This window comes from Hemicordylus capensis, chromosome 1 (assembly GCF_027244095.1).
Source record: "Hemicordylus capensis ecotype Gifberg chromosome 1, rHemCap1.1.pri, whole genome shotgun sequence".
Classification (NCBI taxonomy): domain Eukaryota; kingdom Metazoa; phylum Chordata; class Lepidosauria; order Squamata; family Cordylidae; genus Hemicordylus; species Hemicordylus capensis.
Genome location: NC_069657.1, coordinates 24,705,364 through 24,717,657, shown reverse-complemented (window position 1 = coordinate 24,717,657; position 12,294 = coordinate 24,705,364). Strand labels below are relative to the sequence as shown.

General features: G+C 48.0%; 1 protein-coding gene across 24 annotated transcripts in view; it reads right to left on the bottom strand.

Moving 5' to 3' along the window:
- Positions 1-12,294, bottom strand: part of BEGAIN (brain enriched guanylate kinase associated) — a 359,789-nt gene that overhangs the window by 135,445 nt on the left and 212,050 nt on the right. For 11 of the 24 annotated variants that reach the window (XM_053284654.1, XM_053284652.1, XM_053284653.1 and 8 more), the window contains one exon: positions 11,576-11,665. The exons of 12 other annotated variants lie outside the window; for them this stretch is intronic. In XM_053284654.1, the coding sequence (XP_053140629.1) occupies positions 11,576-11,665 (90 nt within the window). Of the gene's footprint in view, positions 1-2,906; positions 3,037-11,575; positions 11,666-12,294 lie in introns of those variants that run through there. One more of the 24 variants, XM_053284648.1, reaches the window with a different exon arrangement.

Below are 12,294 nucleotides of genomic sequence, written 5' to 3'. Positions count from 1 at the left end.
GAAGCCTCACCCACATTCAACTACTGGCTTCAGATACATTCTGTATATCCTTATACAGATTGAAAACAACATTTGCTGCGTTGCCAAATTTTCATCCAGACACCGTAGGTAATATGCCTCTGCAGGCGTCAGCAACTGATAATGCTTATCTTCATGCTGCAGAAAAAACTTGACCTGTTGATTTATTGGCACCAGGGGAGTAGTGAGCTTCCCTGGGGCCTAGGGACAAAGATCTGGAGGGGGCCCCCTAACACACATGCAAAGCACGTGCACGCCCCAGTGCCCCAAGACACGCCCCCTGCGTCTGACATCAGATACAAGGGGGTGGGGCAATCTGCTTGCCTCTTCCTCCTCTCCACCATGATGGTAAATCCAAGGGAGCTTTACAAAACAGGGCTTCCATTCAGAAGGGAGGAGGGGAATGCATCCCTTACCAAGCCCTGTGTGTTTGCCGGTGGAGCCGCCGCATTGTGTCTTCCAAACAGAAAGTGCAGCACCAGCTTCTGGTGGCACTCCTCCCTCCCTGCTGGTGCAGAAGAGAAAGGGAGCAGATGCATGTGCGTGTTCCCCAGGCTCTAATTGTTCAGCTCTAATGTGAGAAATATCGGTGGGGCGGTGGGCAGTGGCGGTGCAGCCCACTGATCACTGGGAGGCCTCACAGAGGCAGGAGGCCTCTGCTTGTGGGTCCTTTGTGGGGGGCCCTGACCCTCCGGGCCCAGAGACATTTGTCCTCCCATGTCCAATGGACCTTGCACCTATGATTGGCACCACAAGCTGCTATTAAAAGCACAAGAGTAGGCTAGGCTGCTTTTGTCCTGGCCACTTGGCAACCTTGCATCCAGCCTACTTTGAGTAGTTCATTTGGAAAGCAAAAATCAAATAACAAGGTGCTGAGATCACATGAGATGAATGACTGCTTGCACACAGACATATACATGTATTGATTTCTATTCTGCTTTTCTCTTAGGCTTCAGAAAAGCTTTTGAGAGGCTTACAAAATAGAAAATCAATCTTTTAATAATTAGCAAAGATAAAACGCAGTGAAAATGGTAGTTCTGTCTAAATGAAATGCCACTCAGTAAGGTTTGTATTACATTTTAAAAGAATGTACCAAAGCAACTATCAAGGAGGGCGTGTTTCCCCAGTCAGACTTCCAATGTACAAATGGCACTGCCTTGATCTCTACTGTCTGCCCTGATTACTGATCCCTGACTGATGTCTGCCCTGATTGCTACAACTATGCATATTTATATATCACTTTTCAGCCAAAGTTTCCAAAGCAGTTTACACAGAAAAATAAACATAAATAAAATGGTTCTCTGTCTCCAAAGGTCTCACAATTAAAAAAAAAATCCCAAAAACATCAGGTAGACACCACCAGCAGCAACTGGAGATATGCTGTGCTGGGTTTGGATAGGGCTAGTTACTCTCCCCCTGCTAAATATAACAACAACAAATATTTCTATACCACTTTTCAACAAACGTTTTCAAAGTGGTTTACATAGAGAAATAACAAATAAATAAATAAGATGGATCCCTGTGCCCGAAGGGCTCACAATCTAAAAAGAAACATAAGATAGACACCAGCAACAGCTACTGGAGGGATGCTGTGCTGGGGGTGGATAGAACCAGTTGCTCTCTCCCTGCTCAATAAAGAGAATCACCATGTTAAAAAGGTGCCTCATTCCCCCATTAGCAGGGTGCATTTAATTTGGCTCTCTCCTAAGACATCTCATCCTGCAATAAAACTCCGATCCAGTTTCAGCTGAACTCCAAACTGCCCTAACCTCCCAAACAGTATGAATCTTCACTTTCTGCTCCTAACCAAGTATCAACACTACCCTCCCAACTATCAATCCAAGTGGTGATTCTTGCAGGCTCAACACAAAGGCGAATTAAACAACCATTTAGGGTGCCAAGTTTCCAGGGGCATTTGCATCAGCTATGGAAATACCTTGTAGAGAAAGGAATTGGCTGTGTTCCTATTGCCCATCCAGTGAGACAAGCAGCTGGGAACCCACCTCACTGGTGCTTACAGAGCTTGCACTGGCTCTCGGCCTGTTTCCAAGCACAATTCAAAGTGCTGGTGCTCATCTTAAAAGCATTACATGAATTGGGACGAGGGTATCTGAAGGAATGTCGGCTTCCACAACAACCTGCCCATGCACTGAGATCATCTTAGGGGCTCCTCTTCCAGGCCGCCCTGCCATCTGAGGTGGGTACACAGGGAACAGAGGAAGCTGCTTTATACCAAGTCAGACCATTGGTCCATCTAGCTCAGTACTGTGACCAGTACAGTGCTGGGAGGTAGGCTGGTAGTGGTCCGTGTTCAGCTGAGGCGGTGGCCCCCTGGTCCCGTCCCCTGCATCTGACATCAGACACAGGGGGCTGGCTAGCCATGCCCCCCGCATCTGACTTCAGACCTGGGGGTGAAGTCTCCCTCCCAAATGGGGCCGTGTGGCCCCGTTTGTGAGGGAGATTGGCCTGTGCTGCATTGGGCAGTGTGGGCTTTAAAAGGCAGGGAGAGTCACTCCGGCCATGCTACCAATGCAAGCAACCATCCCAAAGTGAAATAATGGCCCCCGTATCTGATGTCAGACGCGGTGGGTGTGTCTGGAGCCATGAGGTGCAGCCCCTGGGAATGGCAGCTCAGGTTCTTTGAACCCATTTGCCCAATGGTGGCTCCACCCCTGGACCAGTAGATAGAGGCTCTCCTGGATTCCAGCCAGAAGACTTTTTGACCCCACCAGGAGATGCCTGGGATTGAACCTGGGACCTTCTGCATACAAATCGGAAGCTGTACCACTGAGCTATGGCCCCATCCCCATCCCTAACCATAAACCCAAGTGGCAACTGAGGCGAAGGCTTTTTCGGTGGTAACATCGTGTCTCCCCAGGGAGGCTCACCTGGCATCTACATTCATGTCTTTCTGAGCCAGGCAAAGATGTCCACCCTCCAGACCCTTTAATAATTGTATGCGAATTTGAATTTGTCCTCTGCAGCCTCCACCTTGTTGCATCCGTCGCTAGGTGAGAAATGAAAATAAGGAAGTGGAAGAGGAAATGACGAAAGGGCAGTAGAGCATAAGTAGTGTTCTATAGAGCATCCAATACTCTACTGTCCTTTCCATAGAGTACAGTAGATGCCCTACAGAGTGCCACTTGCACTCTAATGCCCTTACATACTTTCCTTGCCCATTTCCTATTCATTTTCATACTAGCCTTTCAGCAGCATGAGAGGGAGGTAGAGGGAGGCAGCAGAGGCGATGGATGTTGGTGTTCACATTTGTGTGCGCACTTAGAGAAGCAGTGTCAGCGGCTGCCTGCAGCTGTTACAGGCCAAAAGAAAAAAAGAAAAGAAAAAAGGAGGAGAGCCGGGGAAGCAGTATTTGATGCCCTGCCTCAGGCCTGCCGAGGTCTTGGGGCACTACTGATTGGACCAGGTGTAGGCAACCCTGGCTGTCCTGCTGTTGTTGAACTGCAACCCCTATCATTCCCAGCCACAATTTAATGTGGACTGGACCCCGTGTATTGCATCGAGAGATGTGAAGGCCTTGGGGGAAAACTAGATGGGGGGAGGCCTTTTCCATTTTTTCCTTGCCCCCCCCCCAAAAAAGCAACACCTGGAAATTTGGGGGGGGGAAATGGGGAGAAAGGGGGGATTAAATAATAAATAAATCCCGAATTGTTATGATCCCCTGCCCCCAACCTTCACATCTTTGATTGGATTGGGCCCTATCGGGCATCCTCCCCCACACTGAGTTCAATCCAATGAAAAATTCTTTGATAGGGCCCACAACAAACTGGGTCTGATTACTGGCCTGCTTTAATGCATAGCCCTAACGACTGTATCTTGATATAGGTCTCCTGTCCTGCTGTTGTTCGTGATCAGATATCCTTGGAGCACTGCCCAGTTTTATATTAGGAAAGAAATTAATTAGGCCACTTTTTGCCTCTGGGCAGGACTGTACAATTTCCATTGCCTCCAGTGGGAACTGAACATGAATATCTAACTGGGACCCTTGTTTGCCTGCAGGGAGTAAGTAAAATATTGTAAGAATACTGTATGAATAACAAAAGGAATCAAAGACAGAGGGTGTTGTAGTTAATGTACAAGTGAAATCTTGGAGGTCATTCACACAAGAGAAAACTGTGTTCTACCCAAGTTTGGGAATTGTGTGTACTCCCAGTTTTTGATTGTGTGGAAGCAAGGTTAGAGGAAAACCTGGGTAGAAGTGATTGTGTGGAAGCAAGGTAGGAGAAAAAGCTACCCAGGTTTTCCTCTAACCTTGCTTCCACACAATCACTTCTACCCAGGTTTTCCTCTAACCTTGCTTCCACACAATCAGAAATTGGGAGTACACACAGCTCCCAAACCTGGGTAGAACACAGTTTTCGATTGTGTGAATGACCTCTTGTTCATGTATTACTGAGGCTGGGCTCATGAGCAACCAAGCCTGGGTTTAGCTGCCTGGGAGAACCACCACGACACACATGGATCCCAGCTGTGCCTCTTTGCCAAACCTGTGCCAAAGCCTGGCTCTTAGCCGAGGTTAAGGGCAAAATCATGCCCTTAACCTGGCTGCCGAGATTGTGTTTCAGCATCAGCTGCTTGAAGCTCATGTTGACACAAAGATGGGTGCCTAGAGTGCCCATCCCCTGGGAGAATCCCGCACTGTACTGCGCTTGGCACGCGGTGCACTGTGGGATACTCAGAGGCTGGGACAATGAGTCCTGTCTTCAGAGTGATCTGCCATGCTCCACACTGCATGGAGCAGTGGGGATTGTGTGGGAGCACGGAGTGTGCTCCGACCGAGCAAACAATGATTGTTGGGGGGGGGGGCAAGGTTCCATTATTGTATTAATTTTTATTTAACATCCTAGCAAATAAAAGGATGCAGGAATACAGAAGATTAAAAAGTAATCATGAAGGGGAGACGTTTGCAAGAATGGTAGATTTCCCTCCATATGAGATAAGCAGAAAAGGTGGTTAATGCTTTAATGAAAAAATCCATCTACAAGCAAGTCTATCTATCTATCTATCTATCTATCTATCTATCTATCTATCTATCTAAAATATGTGTTGCAAGAATGGTAGATTTCCCTCTGTATGAGACAAGCACAAAAGGTGGTTAACGCTTTAATGAAATAATCCATCTACAAGCAAGTCTATCTATCTATCTATCTATCTATCTATCTATCTATCTATCTATCTATCTATCATCTATCTACCTAAAATATGTATACTCCGCCCCTCCAGTGCAATACTGCTCGGGGCGGCTTACAACAATAACATAGACACAGATACAAGTAATAAAATTATTTTTTTAAAAGAAAGTCAGATTAAAAACAATTAGGTTCAAATTAAAACTGAAAATTATAAAAAGCTAAAGAAGCTAAAAAAACCCCTACCAGATATAACAAAATAATGATATTAAAAAGCCTCCTTAAAAAGGTGTGTTTTACGTTATGTTCAAGATTTTTATTTAAGATTCCCTTTAGCTGGTAAGATATTGCTCCTTGTTTCTTGCATAACTGTAGGGCCATTGATTAAGAATGCATCACCTTGAGCCCTGCTGTCTAAGGTTCATAAAGCCTTCTAGCTGATGGGGTTCTTCTATGTAAACTGTTCAGAATGCAGGCAATGGCTGATATCCAAACGAACACAGAGTTTGTACCATCATGTTGTGCTAGCTAGTTGGGAGCTTGGGTTCCAGACTAGTTGGGAGCTTGGGTTCCAGACTTGTGTTGCTCTAAGACAATGCACTTGCACTACAGCCAAGGTATAGCTCTAAGATGTGGCGCAAAGAAATGAACGTCTGTTCCTGACTAGCCCTTCTGCTAGTGGAAGCTGTGGACAAGTTACACAGCGAGGCTGTTCTCATGAGCAGCCAAGATTGGGCTAAGGCGGCTAAGCCCATGCTTGGCTGCTTGTGGGAACTGCCAGGAGCTGACTCACTCCCGGTGGCAAACTCACCTTGGGAGCCCACCTTTTAAACAAGGTTAAGGGAGCGAGCGCTCCCTTAACCCCATTTACCTGACCGTCCGTCAGCACCAGTTGCTTTCAACTGGTGCTGAAACACTGACGGGTGTCTGCTCATTGCTGGGGAGATTGCTATATTGCACCTCACACTCACATGTTGCATTGTGGAATTTACGGGGGGCTGAGACAATGGACCGGGTCTCACGATCAGTGAGCGGGAAGAGCAGGCTAAGCCCACTCTCCCCGCTCACGAGCGGGCAGGGAGCCCTGGGCAGCCGGATCGGCTGCCCCCACGATGTCCGGCTCCGAGACGGAGCCGGCGGGAAGTGGGGGGAGTGGGGGCCATGCAGCCCCCGCAAGCCCCGGTATGCCCTGCGCAAACGCGCAGGGCATACTGGGGAAACCCCCGAGCCAGGAGGCTGCTTTTAAGCCTCCCAGCCAGGGGTCTACTCATGAGTAGGTGCGGCGAGTAGGCGCGGCGAGTAGGCGCAGTGCGAAGGCGCGCTGCGGCTACTCACGATCGCAAAAAGCAGGTTTGCAGGAGCGCTCGCTCCGCAAACCTGCTTTTTGCCAGGGGTTCTCGAGCGGGTTAGCCGCTCCAGAACCACCGGGATCGGCTGCGAGCCCAGTGGTTCTGACGACCAACAAAAATCGGACTAGCCTCTGCTAGCCAGATTTTTGTTGGTCGTGAGATAGCCCCAATGAGTCCCAGCTGCAGATGGATCAGCCCTGCTCCACGCTGCATGGAACAGGGCCGATTGTGTGGGAGTGCGGATCGTGCTCCCACCAACCAAACAATCGTCTGGGGGAGAAGGCAATGTTTGCAGAGCCTTCTACCTCCCTGCCTGCCCAACAGGTCATGTGAATGCATGTTGCACAACAAGTTTAACATCAGGTTTAACAGTGTGTTGTGCAACCTTCTGTATATCGGGCACCTGTTAATGTGGTGATTCTCTTTATTTAGCAGGGGGAGAGTAACTGGCCCTTTCCACCCCCAGCACAGGACCTCCAGTGACTGTTGCTGGTGTCTATCTTATGTTTCTTTTTAGATTGTGAGCCCTTTGTGGACAGGGATCTATCTATCTATCTATCTATGTAAACTGCCCTGAGCCATTTTTGGAAGGGCGGTATAGAAATCGAATTAATAATAATAATAATAATAATAATAATAATAATAATAATAATATCCAGAGAAGATCTTCCACTAGTGGTTGCACAACCTTATGGAGCACCATAGCTTTGTGTAACTCTGCAAACTCCTGATATGTGTGCAGCTTCTTTCATGGTGCTAGCACAACACCGATCTGGATGTCACAGCCCCTGCCCCACTGTCCTTGGTGTGCAAGTGCAATGCTTGTATAAGCATGAGAGTGCAAGGACTTTGAGCATCTGCACAGCTATGGGACCTTCTTGTGTGTGCACAACTTTGCTTGTCGTGCTAGCACAGCATTAGTGTGGATGTCAACTCAGTGCCACCACTCAAGTTTTATTCTACCTTCTGTTTTAGAATGTCACGCCAAGGTAGCAGATGACCAGGTAGTCAATGGTCCATCTAGGTCAGTATCATCTGCACTGGGGTAGCCAACGTGAGGCTCACCAGCTACTGTTGTACTACAACTCCCATCATCCCCCACTGCAATAAATGATGTGAGTTGTCCAACAGCAGCTAGAGAAATTCAGGTTGGCCACCCTCTTATTGACTAGAAGAGGCTCTCCAAGGTTTCAGAGGGGGGTCCCTTTCCCAATTCTACCTAGAGATACCAGCGATTGAACCTGGGACATTCTGCATGCCAAGCAAGAGTTCTACCACTGGACTACAATGGCTCCCAGAGTAAGAACGGATCCTAAGCTGAAGTGCAAAAGCACATCTCTAAATAGCAACTGAATTAAAATGACCGGGAGTCTTCAACATGCATTGCTATTTTTTTTTATTAACAAGATATCTGATTTCGCTGAAGAGACATTTCTGAGGGTTATATACCGATGAGAGGTGAAGCTGCATGCCTGAAGAAGATAAATCACTGTGCTCAGACAAGAAATGCAAGCGACTTGCTGCCAAATTCGACAATGACTAAGGGAATCGAAAGGAAGCTGGATGCTTAAGAAAGCCTGAATGGTCATATTTTAGCCTTCTCAGCCTATGGAATGTGCATTTCATTCCAGATCCCACCAGAACAACAACAAAAACAAATATTAAGAACATAACATAAGAACATAAGAACAGCCCTGCTGGATCAGGTCCAAGGCACATCCAGTCCAGCATCCTGTTTTGCACAGTGGCCCACCAGATGCCGCTGGAAGCCACAGGCAGGAGTTGCGGGCATGCCCTCTCTCCTTCTGTTACTCCCCTGCTACTGGTACTCAGAGGCATCCTGCCTTTGAGGCTGGAGGTGGCCTATAGCCCTCCGGCTAGTAGCCAATGATAGACCTCTCCTCCATAAAGTTACCCAAACCCCTCTTAAAGCCATCCAGGTTGTTGGCTGTCACCACACCTTGTGGCAGAGAGTTCCACAAGTTGATTATGCATTGTGTGAAAAATACTTCTGTTTGTTGGTCCTAGATTTCCCGGCAATCAATTTCATGGGATGACCCCTGGTTCTAGTGTTATGTGAGAGGGAGAAGAATTTCTCTCTACCCACTTTCTCCATATACTGCTCTTCAACAAAAGTTTCCAAAGCGGTTTACACAGAGAAATAATAAATAAGTAAGATGGCTTCTGTCCCCAAAGGGCTCACAATCTAAAAAGAAACATAAGATAGGCACCAGCACTAGAGGTACTGTGCTGGGGGTGGATAGGTCCAGTTACTCTCCCCCTGCTAAATAAAGAGAATCACCAGGTTAAAAAGTTGCTGCTTTAACCAATGAAGGCTCTGGGGGCAATGGGGTTGGCGGAGACATTGGAGGTGGCAGATCCTCCAACTCTCCTCCGCCGGCCTCCGAAATGACAGTCTGGGCCAGCTGTGCTGAGTTCGGGTCTCTGCACCTCTGTGTATGTGCAGAGACCACCACAGCCACCTCTGCCACTTTTAAAGTCCTTTTAAAGGTAAAGGATTCCCCATCCACTTACACACACACCCTTTAAGCTAGGGAATTCTGCTTTACTTGTAAAGAGGAACCCTAGCTGGATTCCCCTTTACATGTATACCCTGTGAGCCGGCTCGCAAGCCAGTTCTTTGAACTGGGGGGTGGTCCGGTTTGAACTCGGACTGCCCAGACCAGACTGGCTCGATATTGAAGCACATAGGTTCGCACATCCTTAGGGACATGTATACCAAAAAAGAATCTACCACAATATAATAATCTAATAGAAAACTATAATCTAGAAGTATGCATAACCCTCCAAAGAACTATATGACCTGTAGATAATAAAAATTTGCAAACCTCTGAACACTATAAAATCAGTAAATAATGCAGAAGAAATTTATGCGCCTTGATAATATATTCAATGCAATTAGAGTGTATACCAAAAGTATCTGGAACAATCATCCTATTTGTTCTGGTCTGCTATAAGTAAAGTTTCTCTCCTAGTAGCCTTGGCTTTATAGAAGGCCTGTTTAATCACTCTATTTGGGTAGCCTCTTTCCAATAGTTGCCTCTCCAGAATTTGAGTCTGCTTTTGAGAAGAAGACAATGGACCGGGTCTCACGATCAGTGAGACCCGGTTCCTAGCGGTGAGCGGGAAGAGTGGGCTAAGCCCGCTTTCCCTGCTCACAAGCAGGCCGGATCGGCCGCCCACATGATGGCCGGCCCCGAGATGGAGCCAGTGGGGGCCGGGGAGCTCAGGGGCCATGCGGCCCCCGGAAGCCCCAGTATGCCCTGCGCAAGTGCGCAGGGCATACTGGGGAGACCCCCGAGCTGGGAGGCTGCTTTTAATCCTCCCAGACAGGGGGTCTACTCATGAGTAGCCGCGGCTCGCGGCTATTCACGAGCAGATAGCCCAGGTTTGCGGAGCGCTCACTCCGCAAACCCGGGCTAAGGGGCAGGCTACAGGAGCGGGTTAGCCGCTCCAGAACCACTGGGCTCGGCTGCGAGCCCGGTGGTTCTGACGATCACAAAAATCAGGCTAGGATTTTCCTAGCCTGATTTTTGTGATCGTAAGAATAGCCCCAATGTATTACAATTTCTGCGTAAAAGCAACATTTGAGAATATGGTAAATTGACCTTTAATTTCTTAAGATGCAATGCGCAGAGGCCATGCATGTGCCAGTGTGATGATAGCTGGGGGCGGGTGGGGTGTGTGTGTGGCACGCCATGATTAAGGAAGTGTCAGCAAGCGGAGGAGGAGCAGGTATGGACCTGCTCTCCTCTGTGTTCAAAGGGATGTGTAATCCCTACGTGTTAAAGGGATGTGCTGTGATTCGGTGTCCAGATCACATTTCGTGCACATCCCTACACAGGAGATCCATGATGGCAGAGGTGCACCTCAGTAATTTTGGAGCCTGGACCTAAAGGCCTTTGGAGGCCTTCTGCTGCAAGTTAAGCATCATTTTTTAACATGTAGGTTCTTGAGGGCACAAGCCGCATCACCCAGGACAGACTAAAGAGGATTTGGGTGCCCCCAGGGGGTGTGGGGACCCTGGACCTCAGCCCAGAAGTCTAGGGGTAAGAGGCTCCGGGGGTAGGAGCCTCTGCATGATGGGGTCAGCTGGCTACTTTTTAAAAAGTTTAAAAGCAGCTGCAGAGGACCCACATCAGCTGGGAACATAGATGTTGAACCCTTCCTCCCATGGCACTTCCCCATCGAGGCTGCTCCTCCAGCATTCCTAAGAGCCTCGGTGGGGTGGGAAAAGAGAAAAGTATATAATAGCTGGAGTTTCCGTAGTGCTTAGCATCATCGGGAAGGGGAAGGAAAGTATCACCCTTAAAGGATGCAACCCACAAAGAGACAAAAATTAGAGCATCACATCTGTGAGAATGTGATCATAGAATCAACCTTGACTCCTCCTCTTCTCACGTCTTCCATACAGAGAACCATATTTCTGGAGGCAACAGATTCAACATAAACATTAGAGCAGACTATTAAAAGAGCCGGTTTTCCAACCAACCTCTGGCCGGACATGGATGATCACATTCCAACAGCAATAATAATGAAAAGTGCTTATTTGCAACCAGAGTTGCCAACTGATCAGCCAAAAAGGGCTTACCCTGCTCCTGTGTCCACATTCTGCAGAAACCAGTAAGTGAAGCTTGCCCTAGCATGGAGACAAACATCACCCCTGACTCAAATCTGCAGATCAAACTGCTATGAAAGGTGCAGGAGCACAGGTCATTAAAAAGTTGGCAGCTCAATTCAGGACCCATTGTATTCTCCGAGAATGTTGTAACTTTCTATTTTCTTTTCTTTTTCTAAAAAGGACCTCTCTCGTTGTTACTAGGGGCTGGTATTAATAATGACTACATGCTGCCATGAAATCCATGGTGCATAATCAGATGTCCTGCTGTCAGAGCCCTAGTTTCCAAAATGTTGCATCTTTTATACGAGCAACTCCGGGAAATAACTTGTCAGTGGGGAGGGCCAGGAATCAAAACAAGCAACAGCAGCAGAAATTTACAAGCGAAACACAAATTTGACAAAACATCACTGTTTAATTACCTGTCCCAGAGGGTAGGTGAAGATTTTGCGAGCCTGCCCTGGAGAATTCTAGATTGCCATAGGCAGGTTGGCACCCAGGAATTTCGTACCCTGCAGCATGAATAAAGGATAAACCATGGCTAGGTATGGCTCAAAACAGACATCCGTGCGGTAACCTAGCGAGAAATCCTGCATACAAGCAGGTAACAGTATGATTGGCGAACACATGGGATTCATTTGTATGCTTTAGGGGCATATGGGATTCATACGTTAGTTCCCCTCGGAGGATTAAAGCATGGGGGGGGCACACTCTCTGTGTGTAGTCTCTGACCATGCTCCCAGATGCTTGGGGGATACGAAAATAAGAACAGCCCTGCTGGATCAGGCCCGAGGCCCATCTAGTCCAGCATCCTGTTTCGCACAGTGGCCCACCAGTTGCTGCTGGAAGCCACAGGCAGGAGTTGAGGGCGTGCCCTCTCTCCTGCTGTTACTCCCCTGCAACTGGATGGAGGGATGGAGCCCTAACTCAGTGATAAGGCGTCTGCTTTGCACGCAGAAGAGCTGACTCCCAAATTCAATCCCCGGCACTTCCAGGGAAGCTGGGAAAGACCTTTTCAGAAACCCTGAAGAGCTGCTGCCAGTCAGAGTAGACAATACTAAGCAAGAGGGACCATTAGTCTGACTCAGTAGGAGGCAGCTCCCTATGTCACCATATTCAGTGCTTGTCTGCACAGGCTAGG